Source organism: Pecten maximus, chromosome 12, assembly GCF_902652985.1.
Source record: "Pecten maximus chromosome 12, xPecMax1.1, whole genome shotgun sequence".
In the NCBI taxonomy this organism is placed as follows: Eukaryota; Metazoa; Mollusca; class Bivalvia; order Pectinida; family Pectinidae; genus Pecten; species Pecten maximus.
Window position 1 is genome coordinate 14,458,887 of NC_047026.1, and position 16,782 is coordinate 14,475,668.

Below are 16,782 nucleotides of genomic sequence, written 5' to 3' on the forward strand. Positions count from 1 at the left end.
ATGAAACCTGACCAAATCATGCCGACATTTCATTGAATTATCAGGTCTGATGTTTGTTGTATCGGCTTGTACACAAACTTAAATATCAATGTAAGTGACGTCATGGTCGTTGCAAACGGTAGAAAAACATTTATATACATCTTTTGACTATAGGTGCAAGCCTCCAAATTTTCTATTTTCTCTACAAAGAACAACCTCATATTATTCTAGCGGTTTTCCCGATCGAGGTATTACGCGAAATTATGATTGGTGTTACTTGTAGTTTTTTTGTAGATAGTTTTCTATGGCAGGAATTTAGATTAAGCCATTTCATCATTGAATAAATCTGTCTTATGCGCTAAAATTTGAATCTGACAGTAAGCGACTTTACAATTGGCCATTAACAAAAAGGGAACATACGGGGATGTTATGGTATCATTCGGCATTACATCGGTCTATACTCATAACAATGTTTTTGAAGCAAATATCTACATGTACATGTACTTCGACAACTACAGGAAGTCTATGTTATGTTATTTTCATATAGACATTCATTTTCTTTCATTTATGTTGCAATTTGACTTCATGTCGATTCTGTTAGGACGTAAGAATTGTACATTGCATGATCTTAAGAGGCGACTAGTGGTATCTTTTTTTTTCTCTCTTTTCTCTAAGCAACTTTTTTCTTTCTAATGTCTCCCTTTTGTCTAACTTTTGGCCTTTAGTTTAGCATCCGGCAATGTGAAGGCCTTGGGTTTTGTCACCTGGCCGAGACATACCAGAATCTATAAAAATGATAGGTTCTACACCTTAGCGCTCAACGTGCTCTATTGGGATGAATAGTTTGCTCGTTGTCAGTATAATATGACCGGGTGGGTTATCCTCCTGGATGTTGTTGGTGGTATGCTTAAGTGAGGTAGTACTTTAAAGATTGGCATCAGTTCCACGTTATCATAAGAGAAGAACACGAATACAGGAGCCTCCCGGAAACCACATATTTCACCAATATTAATCAAAACCAAACCATATCAGTCACTTTCAAGTATATTTGTCTGTCACCAAATTATAGGTAACACGTGCAGGAGAAATAATATGACTGTTCCCTTAGCAACACCATACATTTATACTAGTATTAGTATTTTGTGCTTGTCTACTCTTTCGTTCAGTATGTGATTTTCAAATGTTGATTTCTCATTGACTCCCGTCTTCATATGACACTGCCTGTTGGCATCATTGACTTCCGTCTTCATATGACACTGGCTTTTGACGTCATTGACTTCCGTCTTCATATGACACTAGCTTTTGACGTCATTGACTTCCGTCTTCATATAACACTATACAATTATTGCCCTCGTTCCGGGTTGACATGAATATTTGACCACCCGAGAGGTGTCATGTCACCCAAGGGCGTAGCCCGAGGGTGACATGACACCTCAAAGGTGGGCAAATATTCATGTCAACCCGGAACAAGGGCAGTAATTGTTTTATTATACCGAAAAAAACATAAATGAATCAATTTTGGTATCAATAAGTTTATTTATTACTATTAACAGTTTTTAAGAAAATTTATTTCATTAATTCATCAACTATTCATAAAATTCTCCCAGTCGAACGTTCATTGTATGGACGTCGAAGTTTTCAAAATCCTTTGGTCTACCTGTTGCAGATAGGAAATGTATAAAGGAATCCACGGCCCCATTGATGACCCTTTTGGTGTTTTTAGAATCCTTTTCTTGCAATAATTTCGCCATTTCCTCCTCTGTTGGCAGACGATAGCGTTCGCCGGCAGCCATTGTTGTTATCAAGCAGAATACTCGGAACTCGTCTGATTCGACTACTTTTGAAGACGTTACGGAAGAGAGTTCCGAGTTGCGGCTCACGAGAGGGTGACATAACGATTTTGGAGGGCTCACGAGAGGGTGACATTATGATATTCAGAGGGTGACATGATGTTTCGAAAGCGACAGCAAGTAAATAATGAATTATTTGGAAATTTGTGGTTGACATAACGAATGTTTTTAATCACGTGACATGGTTTTCACTAATCAGAAGCTGTGATACAAGTCTGAGGTATAATAATAGCTTTTGACGTCATTGACTTCCGTCTTCATATGACACTGGCTTTTGACGTCATTGACTCCCGTCTTCATATGACACTGGCTGTCGGCGTTATTGACTTCCGTCTTCATATGACACTGGCTTTTGACGTCATTGACTTCCGTCTTCATATGACACTGGCTGTCGGCGTCATTGACTTCCGTCTTCATATGACACTGGCTTTTGACGTCATTGACTCCCGTCTTCATATGACACTGGCTGTCGGCGTCATTGACTTCCGTCTTCATATGACACTAGCTTTTGACGTCATTGACTTCCGTCTTCATATGACACTGGCTTTTGACGTCATTGACTTCCGTCTTCATATGACCCTGGCTGTCGGCGTCATTGACTTCCGTCTTCATATGACACTGGCTGTCGGCGTCATTGAATTCCGTTTTCATATGACACTGGCTGTCGGCGTCATTGAATTCCGTCTTCATATGACACTAGCTTTTGACGTCATTGACTTCCGTCTCCATATGACACTAGCTTTTGACGTCATTGACTTCCGTCTTCATATGACACTGGCTTTTGACGTCATTGACTTCCGTCTTCATATAACACTGGCTTTTGACGTCATTGACTCCAGTCTTCATATGACACTGGCTGTTGGTGTCAGTTTCCATTTCAGTTTTTATATATTCAATTTGAATTATCCCCCTTGCTCCATTTATATAAAACTGTACCTCATGACAGAAGATGTGAGACTGTTTTAAATCGTATGAAATAAACAAAAACATTACACGGATTTGTCTCTATAAAGGTAATACATTGTACTTTAACAATAAGTACTGTAAAATCATAAATATTCATTGAGATTTTTATTTTTATGGATTTGGCTGGAACTCCTAAAACTGCAGAAATATTAAATGAATTTTCAATATTGTGTAGACAAGTATTATTTTGTAAAACCTCAAAATTTAAGCCTCATGACCATATACAAATTTGATATACACTGTATCAATTCAAATTACGTTTTCGTCCTGTTCAAATTATTTAGTCGCAGGAAACATAAATTGCAAGGTGAAATTTGATGGAGTAATGTTTACATTTGTCTGGCATTGTCACTATATAGTCTGTTTGAGAGCTCTGGCATTGATGTACGTTTAAATGCCATCCAGCATGCGCTACACTTATCAGCATATTAATACAACAAAAACTGGAACTATAATATCCAGGATAATTAAGTTTAAAGACTAATTATTTTGTCTACATTATTTGTTATAAAAATGCCTTTTGCGCATTACGTTGATAATAATATGATTAACACAACTGAGTTTTTATTTTTTTTATTTTTCATGTATTATTTTGTTTGCGAAAATGCACGAGATCATCTTCCGGCTGTTCCAACGACTGACAAAAAATCTGCTGACTGTCGGTAAGGCGGGGATTATGAATTTTAAATATGAATGATAGCATTTAAAAAAAAATAAAAATTAAAAAAAAAAAAGTAAAAGGAATGTAAATATAAGCGTTGAACTTGTTTTGTATGGTATTTATGATCTATTTGAATGCCAGAACATTGTAAGCAAACAAATCATAATGTGTTGTTTGCTTGCGAATATTAGAATATCACTGATCATTTAAATGTGTGTCCCTCGGTGAAATGATAGTCGACACTTACTTAATATATGAAAAATATACAAAAATATGATGATCATCAATAAGGCCCGAAAGTCAATATTTCATATTCAACCAGGTCGATATCAACCGAATTTCCATATTTGTATGAGATTTATTTGAAAAGAGAGGCGCAATCGTACTATATGTATCTTGATAACATGAGGCATTACGTCATCAACGCAATATTGACTCTAGAAAGTATTTCTATAGTTACAAAAAAACAATATCTCGAAACCATGTTTAAACCAATGAGATTTGAAAAAAAAAGTACCATATCTAAATATGATGTAAGGATAATTCGTTTTGTAGGACGGTAACTCTTCAAAACTTTTAATTACTTTCGGCGTCAAAATATATAGTGAACTTACACCAAAACTTTATTGAGGATGTATACTCCTGCTAAGCGCTAAGCATTTTGGGAGAGGGACGACTGGTTCGCCGTTATCAGTATAATGTGACCGGGTGGGGTGTCCTGCTGGGTGTTTTGGCAGTATGCTTCAGTGAGGTAGCACTATAAATCGGCAAAAGTTCTGGTCTATCACAAGGAGACTTAACACGATCATACCGCAGCCTCCCAAAACACACATACGCACTCACCACACGCATGCATGCCACACGCACCAGAGACTGTCCATAAATTACCTTAGTTGTTGATAGGACGTTAAACGATAATAAACCAAACTTTTCATAGAGAATGTATGGATAACAAAACAGATTATTATATAAATATTTTATTTTTATCTGATTCTTCGATCAATATAAATTATTCAATTCATCTTTAAATCATATTGATTTATAATGAAATGGTAAAATGTAAAAAAAACACACGAAAACATTAAAAGCACTATTAACAATGAGACTATTCTAGCTTCACAAACTGACGCATAATATGTACGTTCTGTCTTTTAGTTTTTCACTTCCTTCAAGCATGTACATACTAAAATCATTCACGATTTTGTGGTAGTCTTATTTCAACGGTTAGTAAGCTGGGGCGGTTTTCGCTTTGACATAATTTCGATAAATTAAGATAACGCTTATCGCAGTTGATGTATATTGTTTTCCGCGGAGATTATTTTGGGCTGCGTAAGTTCAATTTTGCGCTAATCTGTGTTAATTTCATGATTCGCTAAGATGCAAGTTCGCCAAAATATGTACATGTACAGTATACTATGACTCATGACGTTTTGGGGGTAGTTTTTACACCTGATGTTAGCTAACATAACACTACTTTCAAATTTGCCACCATCAAATACACGAATCTTACTATTTAATACCCAGCATTCACTGTTGGGCCACTACGTAACTGATGGTATTCTAGTTCTCATTGTATCACACAAATATGTGATCCGGTACGGAATTAAAAATTGTATAGTACAATATCAGTTCTCAGATTCAATTTGCTATGTACCACACGTATATAATTTACATATAATAGATGTATTAAACTCTTGCAGCTTGATAAACCAGCTAAACTGTCAATGAAGGTCATTTTGAAAATAAGATAATTGTCACGAATCAGTTTATATTGTCCATGGCGTTCTGTTTTTATCAGAAAGCCTAGAGTATAAACAGCTGACGTTGAACATGAAAACTAACATGTGTATTACGTGTACTTACTGGACGATGTATCAAGTTTTACAAACTGATGTATATTCAGGTAACCAAAAACTTTGTTTGCCCGGAACCCTTCGGTTCTTATCCTCTAACAAAATCGACGAAATGAGCCGTGAATATGTTCCGAACAGTTTTACTTCGGTATACGCAATAGTAGCTGTGCTTATCATGTGTACCTTACTTTTAGACATACTTGTGATCGCCATTATTGTTTGGCTCAAGTTTTCCGGAAGCAAATGGTGGAAAAAAATGCGTAAAATGTTCTATACGAGACGGTGTGTCTTTAATAGCATCGAGAGATAGTACGAGTTTATAATTATATCTGACCGATATATCCACGCATGCGCGTATGATATGATGTGTATGCCTGCACAATAATCGCGTAGTATCTATGACGTCATATAAAACAAAAATGCATAGGCATGATAATTATTGTTGCAGAAGACAATTATATTATGTAAGAAAACAGGTCCACAAACAACTTTCAAGTTTCGTCACCAAAACGTCTGCCCAGCAGTAAACATTTCAGGCGTTACGAAAATGTGTGATGAGCTGGAGAGTCAATAATCAACATTAATTTCATTGCAATAAATACGTCAGACATTGTTCATGTCTCTGTTCCTAAGTGACGTCACAAAATAGAGCGATTCATTATTTGTAAAATGATATAAAAAATAAATATGTTTTCAGCGCATGATCAGTTGTGTAGAATATATCTGTAGACGTTCAATGCTTGTAACAGTCATAAAATTATCACAAGGAAAGTCTGTTTTCATTGCAATCATATGCACAGTGTGATTCAATAGGCTAGTTTCGTATTTCCGGTAGCGATGTGTCACGTGATCACAAACGCTTTTTGCACAACAGGTCCGCCGTATCCTTCTGTGAGCGCAGGCCACATAAACGAGAAAATGTCCGGGTTTTGATTATCACAAGCTTCTACACGAGTGTGGAGATTTGGGTTGAATCTTCTGGAGTCGTACGATAAGAAGTAAGGGGGGTTCTGAACTGCAAGTCCCCAGGCAACACGGACACAGGAAGTGATGTAATCCCTGAGGCCGTCACATTCCTTAAGGCACGGGTAATCATAGAGTGTAGCGTAGATCTGAGTACACACCTCCTGTAAAATATTGATTGATTGATTGATTGATTGATTGATTGATTGGTTGATTGATTTTTTTGATTTTTTTTGATTTTTTTTTGCATTGATTGCTCTATCGCTGTACAAGAATAAAGATAGATAATATTTCAAATAATATTATTTAGAAAATGAGGTTAAAAATAAACAAATTTTGCATATGTACAAATAAATGTACCTTAATAACGTCAGAAAGATCAAATCTATCAGCAGTTGCGGCGAGATACTGTCCGATCTGACGGTCCATTTGCTGCTGAACTGGCACCTGTGGATTTGACCGGATATCCGGGTGGGGAAGATTTAACAAATGGCGTAGTTTCCCGCGGATTTCATGAACAGATTGTTGCGTCGCCCGAAACGCCAGCTGTGTGTGATTAAAACAAAGAAATAAGCAACCGATGGAAATAAAGTATCAACGTAATGAAATTAGCTACAAATAGATCCCAATTTCATATAGTGGAACATGTACGGAATACGTTTTACATGCAACTCTATAGGTTTAATCGGAATTGAAATATAGACTAAAAAAAATTCCATTTAATGTTTGAGTTTTGTTTGATAACCGCAATCGTACTTACAACTATGACTGAAAAGATTATTTTATCCTTCAGAGCGGTTAGGTTGTCTAGCTGTTCCAGGCAATTAAGCGTCTTCAGTGCGTCGATCCGTCCGTGGGAGTAAAGGGCTGCGTAGTGTCCAACCCACTCCTGCGACTGCGTAAAGCCGTTTTCTGTTTCATCATTAGACAATGGCGCATAGTTGGCAAGCCTGTAACGGATACATCGTCATTGGTTAAAAAAAACTGTCGAAAAAGTTAACAAACAAATAAAATGTTTATATTGAATTCAATAGCATTTGAAAATCGATTACAATTATCTGCCCGTGGGGATTTAATTTGATATGACGAAGCCAGAATCCGGTCTGTTTGAATGGTTCATCTACTATTACAAGGAGTTAAAGAATTAAAGTAAGAATGATTTCACAGGACGAAACAGATTAAGAATTATTTCACAGGATGAAACAGGTAAAGAATTATTTCACATGACGAAACGGGTTAAGAATTATTTCACAGGATGAAACAAGTAAAGACTTATTTCACAGGATGAAACAAGTAAAGAATTATTTCACAGGGCGGAACAGGCAAAGAATTATTTCACAGGATGAAGCATAATTTAAAGTGATATACAACAATGACTCACAACAACTGCCGCACCAAATGACCTACTGATATTTCCATTACAAACCTGGTGTTCAGTTCCCGTTCTTTGTCCTGTAACTGTTCAATGACTTCAGTGCTGTTTTGTAACTCTGTTCGGAGATGATCAACTTCCCGCTCAAGCCTCTCGATATCAAGTTTATGCTGATCAGGTTCATGGTTTCCATTGGTGGTTACATGATCAGAATTTGAATTCGAGTGTTTGGTATCTCCATTGAGCACAGGTATGACAGTGTACTGTAGAGAGTGTGGCACAAGGTTTGCATGACCGTTCCGGATTCCATTTTGATCCGGCTTCATCGGAAACGGGCCGGATATTATAGAAGGCCTCAGTCCTGCAACAAATGTGAAACAATTTTAACAGAAATGTCACAAACATACTTTTATTTTACTATATCTATATCTCTCCCTTTTTCAGATTCGTAAACTCTGACTGCGTTTATACCACCGTAAACGCAGTGAAAAAAAGGATTAATAGGCGCGGGAATTGGTAACATCATCATGACGCCGTCTCTTTGTGACGTTACGAATCGTCAACTAGACGGCATCATGTTTGGAAAGGACTGATCAACACAATTTTAGCGCTTTGCTCCTGTTACTCGATGATCTCAGTACACAAAGCTAACGTCAAGTGAGTATTTCGTCAAAAATTAAACTGAATATTGCGGAAATGGGTGCATATTTAACTTCTCCACGAGGTAGGCTAACAATAATGGCTGAAGCGCACAGCTCCTATAGACATATTGACCACGTCACTACTAAATCTGTGTCAATACACGCTTTGCTTGATAACTATAGATCATCCGAGAAGGAAATTGTGGATTGTGAATATACGTAAAAGGCATTAAACAAAAATGTTGAGTTGTCTTTCATTTCGTTAACAATACTGGTGTATTTGTGTATTTATGTAGATTCACTGGACCTACTTTAACTTAGCAACCACAGTTGCCGTTGATACCAATGTCGCAACACATTCCATTTTTTCATGTAAATAGCGCTATATAGAATATGCCTGTATCCCATACCACCGTACCACCGTAAACGCTAAAATATTATAAATAAATAAAGATACAAAAGAAATAAAAAACCAACTTTATAACAACAACATAAATGTATTGTTAACTGTTCATCAACAGCAATCTACATGCATGTATTATGTTCGGGTAAGATGTTTTGAATGAACAAGGGTAAGACAATATTGGGAAAAGAGTGAACGAAATTCGAATTTTACAAACATGTTCTCCACGTGCACAGGGACATATTTCCACCCAATGATACATGTATGTATTCTGTCTACCGTATAATACACTTTTCTCAAGTTCCTATGTTTCTATATATCAAATTGGGGCTTAAGCTTAATTGGTTCAGGCCAAATATTTATCTTCCGAATCATATAATGCTTTGCTAAAACGTGTTCTAATGTAAGCAACATGGCAGAACATAAACATGTTCGAAAGAAAACAACGACAGATTCCGCCGAAATAAAAAGAGAAAGCAAATATGTTATAAACAGCATTCGAGGACATCCTTAGAAAAAAAGAGTTAAATTGTTCTAATAACGTCAAAAAGAGACAGCTACTCATACCGAACTTTATGTTGCCTCGCTTTCGATATGCATCGTCACTTGTACATTCATCATGTAGATAGGTTATTTTAGTATTTTCATGGAGAAGTTGGACAGTAGACCGTCCAATAAAGTTAGAAAAGGACACCTGGAGGAAAAATATGATGTATGTACATTTCTAATTTGATAGTTTTCCGATATTGTATTACATGTGCGAAAACCATAACCCGTAACTACGAACAAAACGTGGTACTATTTATAGGTGCGATAATGGTCATTTCTATTATGTTTATGTTTAAACCTCCACAATTTAACAAATACGTTGATATATTTGTTTAGTTATAAAGTTTAATATTAACCAAGAAGCCAGTCAGTATTAATGTTAGTGAAAGTAGTGAATTGTGAAGATTGTGCATTATGATTAGTAAACTAACAGAAGTTAGTCACTGGTTACACAGGGACCTGACGCTGTATATTTGGACCTGCATGTATCATAGTGTGTAAAGAGTATTTTAGAAGGTTTCGGAGTCTAGATAATTCACATTCGGTAAAAATACATTCTTCTCTATCGCCTAGACACACAGAGGAATGTCATATTTACTGAATGTTAATCAAGTCTCCTAAAATCTTTTTAAATGTTCTATACACCTTAACATATTTCCAAATATATTAAAACTGTAATTAATTCTCGGATCCCTGTGTAGATAATTAGTTCATTTGTTAATTTGTCAATAAACATCAATACACATAGCCTACTGACCTGTATTTTTTCTCCCTGTCCCATTTCGTAGACGACTTGTGCTGCCACCTACAGGATGTTTAGATACAGACTATCAGTACAAACTTATGATTTTATAAACAAAAAAATGATTATAGGACATCTATATTGTCACATAGAGCTAGTCTGCAAGCAATTGCACGTGTTTAACGTAACAACATGCTTTTGTTATAGGCAAAATCCCAAACACGGAAGATATTGTTTTCCGGTCGAATATATATATTTCATATTTTGTAAAACATTTTTTTGATTGCATCCATTCAAAAATTATCGAAATGACTCCAGACTAGATTAACCGCAGGAACTTGGCACAAAACACAACCACAGTCAATATACATTTATATATATCCATGTACCGTTGGCTAGAAGTTCACGCCAAGTCCCTGTGGGGTGAACCATTCGAAATGTACGGTAATTATCCGTGAATGTACAACATATATATATTTACACAGGGACTTGGAACATATTCCTAATGCGCCTTTACACGGAACGTGTGGTCGGTAATAAGTGACAACTTCCCATGTGTTATATCGTAAAATCTTGCTTGAAACAATCATTCCTAGAGGTTGAATTGAACAAATAGTGTCATAGTACACAGTTTCACAACACTCAGGCCTTATACACAGTTTCACAAAACACATGCCACATACACAGTTTCACAAAACACATGTCATATACACAGTTTCACATTATACACAGCTTCACATTGCACATAACATATACACAGCATCACAATACACAGGCCACATACACAGTTTCACATTACACAGGGCATAGACACAGTTTCACAACACACAGGGCATTTAAACAGATTCACATTACACAGGACATATATACGGTTTCACATTTCACAGGGCATATATACGGTTTCACATTACACAGGGCATATATACGGTTTCACATTACACAGGGCATACATACGGTTTCACATTACACAGGGCATATAGACGGTTTCACATTACACAGGACATACATACAATTTCACATTACACAGGGCATATAGACGGTTTCACATTACACCGGGCAAATATACCGTTTCACAATACACAGGACATATATACGGTTTCACATTACACAGGGCATACATACGGTTTCACAGTACACGGGGCAAACATAAAGTTTCACATTACACAGGGCATATATACGGTTTCACAATACACAGGGCAAACATACCGTTTCACATTACACAGGGCATACATGCGGTTTCACAATACACAAGGCATATATACGGTTTCACATTACACAGGGCATACATACGGTTTCACATTACACAGGGCAAATATACGGTTTCACATTACACAGGGCATACATACGGTTTCACATTACACAGGGCATATACACAGTTACACAGTAAACAGGACATGCATTGTTTACATCGTTTCAAGGCATATGCATAATTTGACAATAGAGATTCCCAGATACACAGATGATCACAGTTACAACGATTCACGATTCACGATCATATAACCGAGGGCCACTATAAACAGGGCCATAAACAACAGTGTCACATTAAAAACCTTAATCCTGGTAAAAGATGGTCACAGTGTGCAAAGGGTTATATATGTAAAGTGTCACAATATACAGGTCTACACGGAATAGCAATATCGGAGTTAATATATAGTCTACATATACAGTATATAGTACTATAGAGTATCACAATATAAAGGTCTACACACAATAACAGTTGATATATAGTCTACGTCCACACAATAACAGTTGATATATAGTCTATGTACACACAACAACAGTTGATATATAGTCTATGTACACACAATAACAGTTGATATATAGTCTACGTATACACAATAACAGTCGATATATAGTCTACATACACACAATAACAGTTGATATATAGTCTACGTACACACAATAACAGTTGATATATAGTCTACGTACACACAATAACAGGTGATATACAGTCTACGTACACACAATAACAGTTGATATATAGTCTATGTACACACAATAACAGTTGATATACAGTCTATGTACACACAATAACAGGTGATATATAGTCTACGTACACACAATAACAGTTGATATATAGTCTACGTACACACAATAACAGTTGATATATAGTCTACGTACACACAATAACAGTTGATATATAGTCTACGTACACACAATAACAGTTGATATATAGTCTACGTACACACAATAACAGTTGATATATAGTCTACGTACACACAATAACAGTTGATATATAGTCTACGTACACACAATAACAGTTGATATATAGTCTACGTACACACAATAACAGTTGATATATAGTCTACGTACACACATAACAGTTGATATATAGTCTACGTACACACAATAACAGTTGATATATAGTCTACGTACACACAATAACAGTTGATATATAGTCTACGTACACACAATAACAGTTGATATATAGTCTACGTACACACAATAACAGTTGATATATAGTCTACGTACACACAATAACAGTTGATATATAGTCTACGTACACACAATAACAGTTGATATATAGTCTACGTACACACAATAACAGTTGATATATAGTCTACGTACACACAATAACAGTTGATATATAGTCTACGTATACACAATAACAGTTGATATATAGTCTACGTACACACAATAACAGTTGGTATATAGTCTACGTACACACAATAACAGTTGGTATGTAGTCTACGTACACACAATAACAGTTGATATATAGTCTACGTACACACAATAACAGTTGATATATAGTCTACGTACACACAATAACAGTTGATATATAGTCTACGTACACACAATAACAGTTGATATATAGTCTACGTACACACAATAACAGTTGATATATAGTCTACGTACACACAATAACAGTTGATATATAGTCTACGTACACACACTAACAGTTGATATATAGTCTACGTACACACAATAACAGTTGATATGTAGTCTACGTACACACAATAACAGTTGATATATAGTCTACGTACACACAATAATAGTTGATATATAGTCTACGTACACACAATAACAGTTGATATATAGTCTACGTACACACAATAACACTTGATATATAGTCTACGTACACACAATAACAGTTGATATATAGTCTACGTACACACAATAACAGTTGATATATAGTCTACGTACACACAATAACAGTTGATATATAGTCTACGTACACACAATAACAGTTGATATATAGTCTACGTACACACAATAACAGTTGATATATAGTCTACGTACACACAATAACAGTTGATATATAGTCTACGTACACACAATAACAGTTGATATATAGTCTACGTACACACAATAACAGTTGATATATAGTCTACGTACACACAATAACAGTTGATATATAGTCTACGTACACACAATAACAGTTGATATATAGTCTACGTACACACAATAACACGTGATATATAGTCTACGTACACACAATAACAGTTGATATACAGTCTACGTACACACAATAACAGTTGATATATAGTCTACGTACACACAATAACAGTTGATATATAATATACGTACACACAATAACGGTTGATATATAATATACGTAGTCAAAGAATTAGAGTACAAACAACCATAATAAGCAAGGTCTTATTGCAAATGATAAACGCGGAACTATACCGGTAATAATATCATTGAAAATATATCATGTTAAGGTTTTTTTTATTATTTAAACTCGACAAAAACTGAGTAGACTGTAGGGGTAGTTTAGTGCCTTAGACAGGGGTCCCTACCCAAACAATAGTTCACTGCGACAATGCAATTCTTTGATTCTCTCTCTTCTTTTAATTTTATTTATAGTTTGTCGTCAAATAGGATACCATGGCCCTACATGCTGTAACGCAATATCATAATCTATTCTTTTGGAATTTAAGTTGAAAGAGAGAACAAATCTTCAGCAGAATTTTAGAGCATCCAAGGTTCCTTGACAATGTACATCGCTCTTTTTCGTAATTGAACACCATACCACGAATTGTCCTTTTAATATCGTATTTTATGAGAATGCACAGAGATTTAACAAGACAGTCGTTTGACATAATATGAACTTATAAAATAAGGTCGGCCATCGAGAGAAACTAATTCTAATGGCGAGTAAAAGGCCGTGTATTCAAGTTCATATCTCAGAAATCTTCGAACAAAACCCTATTTTGGTTCTAAAGATAAATACTATCTTCATTTTCGTTTCATTTTCGTTTGACAATAGAAATAAGTCCTTTACGATAAAGCGGATTATAATATGATAATTGCTACGTAATTGGTCTTAAATATGAAAAGATCGAAAATATATAGAAGCAGTTCCATTGTGATGTTCAGACACAGGTGAAATTTTACCTGCATAGACAGTAATAAAAATGGCCGGTAAACATTCCAATACACAAGTAATCAGCTTGTCGTCAAAATATTTGCATACCTGTTTCAATAAGTTTTGAATACCTGGTTAATAGAATATCGACTACGTAACGGGTTACTTTAGCCGTGTATATCCTAAACTTTTGATACAATGGGACCTCCATTTAACCAGCTTCATAATGTGGAATGGAAAGGCGGTATTTGTTGTTTATACGTTTTAATACGGTCGTAAAATCAATCCAAAATGGCGATAAATTACCCCACATGTTAATAGTACGGTAATACTGATTACAGAACAGCGATGTCGTAAATACAAGCAACAATCGACATGTCACTCAAATTCCAAGTATACTATAAATTAAGCTACAGAGGTATTACACATGTTTAAATTATCAACATCATTTATTTTTCAAGAGACTGAATTCATATGTAACCCTAGATTGACTATGAAATCAATATAGGTTTAAAACACAGATTTGTTTACACCATAAATAAAAAGGAAAGAAATTATTGTTTTTGGTGAATACTTTGTTACTAAATATAGATACGCTATATATACCATTGTGCACGTGAGAAGACAGTTACATTTATTTCTCAACGTATAGTTGCGTTATTACGGGGACGACATTTTGCCTGCGTATACGGAAATATGAACGCATTAAGCAACGACCGTATTTTATGGTGCTTGTTATTTAGCGTCCATATGATTATGGAATCACTCTGTGGCAATAAGAAAAACGGAGAAGTTGTCCGGCGCCATATCTATTTACAATGCGAGGTATGGGCGAGAAGTAAATCTAAATTGATTAAAGTCTGACGAGAATTTCGACAAAGCTCGGTAAGTTTCGGCAATTATCGGGTCGGTGTTTGTTGGAATTGACGTAGAAGTTACATTGTTCATTCTTTCTCTTATAAAATCCTTCAATATATATATACTGCACTAAAACGTCAAAAACGTTCAATATAGGGCCATCACTTTTTATGCATATCGTTCTATAGTGTCATGCATGAAATAAAGTCTTCACCTAAGTGTTTAGCATCGTATGACGATAATATCTAGTTATCGGGGTAAAATATCCGATTTTAGCCGATAACACGCAATGGATGAATGCCATGTAACGATATAGTAACATTTATTTAATGTATAAAACTTCAAACATTTCCCCTGTGATCCTTAATGAGGCAGAAAATTCACATCAGTTAAACAAACAACAATAGGTCTTGTGTGCTACATAATCGCATTGTATTGTTTAAAGATAATACCAAATGAACTATTATTAGCAATATATTTTACATTGAAACCTACCCTGCCCTCTTCAAATATTTGGCTATAAAGACGAGCGAAATGTGTATTAAAATATGTCGACTATCCTACAACATAATGTTTTATATTTCCCCTACAATGCTTTCTAACTCCTACAGTAACTTATAAGGTTATCATACCGTATACAGATCGTCAAACAATGACTGGGTATATTGGTGGTACCCGAACGATAGGCATTGTCACAGGTGTTTGGTCAGGTGTGTTGATAAGATAAACTTAGCTAAGAGAGGCAGACAAAACTCCCTAATGTTGACAAGTCAGTTAACTCATAAAGATACAATTTTGTTTGAAATTCCTGCAGTATAGAGCTTCAATAGAGACATTCTTGTCTAATGATGCCGGGGAGATTCTCATAAGTGGATACATTTTATTGCGATAACTTCAACATCTTGAATTCAAGCTGACAAGCCATCGAGTTCCGACACTTGTGTAGCTTACAAGGCCGCATTGTGTTTTGCAAATAGCCCGGACCACCTAGAATTCATCAGCACGTATCGCCGATATAAATGCATTCATCGAGCGGTATACCGTTATATACATCTACAGCATTAAAATCCTGAGCAGCTTCATAATGTCTACAATGCAGCAACGATCACGACAAATCTCGTTTATCCGGATACGTCTTCGCCAAGTCTTCTTCGCCCGCTACATACATTTTAATAGAGTCTTGATAGTCCGGACATACACGTATGCACACCGAAACTTCATATATCATATATAATATGAACCTTTCATTCCGGATTTTTCTATACTGAGCCTTCTATACTGGATACATTTACAATGAACCTTTTAATCCGGATTTTTCTATACTGGGCCGTCTGATAACGATACATTTACAATGAACCTTTTAATCCGGATTTTTCTATACTGAGCCTTCCGATACCGGATATATTTACAATGAACCGTTTGATCCGGATATTTCTATACTGAGCCTTCATTTTAATTATTGCTTCATATCTCAAAAAGTCTAAATATGTATCCAGTAAATATCGATAATCCGATTATTTCTACATTTATTTATGTAGTTAAATAACTATTGAATAAAATACTGTTTAAACTACGTATACATGTAAATTCTATAGTTCGTTTTGATGGTTTAGTTCTGGATTGTCTTAAAGAA

The 16,782-nt window shown here is 35.5% G+C and overlaps 1 protein-coding gene across 2 annotated transcripts in view; it reads right to left on the reverse strand.

The window, feature by feature from the left end:
- Positions 1-4,443: 4,443 nt before the first annotated feature.
- The window catches only part of LOC117339538, a 32,958-nt gene continuing 20,619 nt past the window's right edge, over positions 4,444-16,782 (reverse strand). The window contains exons 3-7 of one of the 2 annotated variants that reach the window (XM_033901210.1): positions 9,995-10,042; positions 7,699-8,005; positions 7,033-7,222; positions 6,633-6,818; positions 4,444-6,436 (exon numbers count right to left, since the gene is read on the reverse strand). In XM_033901210.1, the coding sequence (XP_033757101.1) occupies positions 6,152-6,436; positions 6,633-6,818; positions 7,033-7,222; positions 7,699-8,005; positions 9,995-10,042 (1,016 nt within the window). In that variant the 3' untranslated portion in view covers positions 4,444-6,151. The remainder of the gene's footprint in view (positions 6,437-6,632; positions 6,819-7,032; positions 7,223-7,698; positions 8,006-9,994; positions 10,043-16,782) is intronic. The other variant, XM_033901211.1, reaches the window with a different exon arrangement.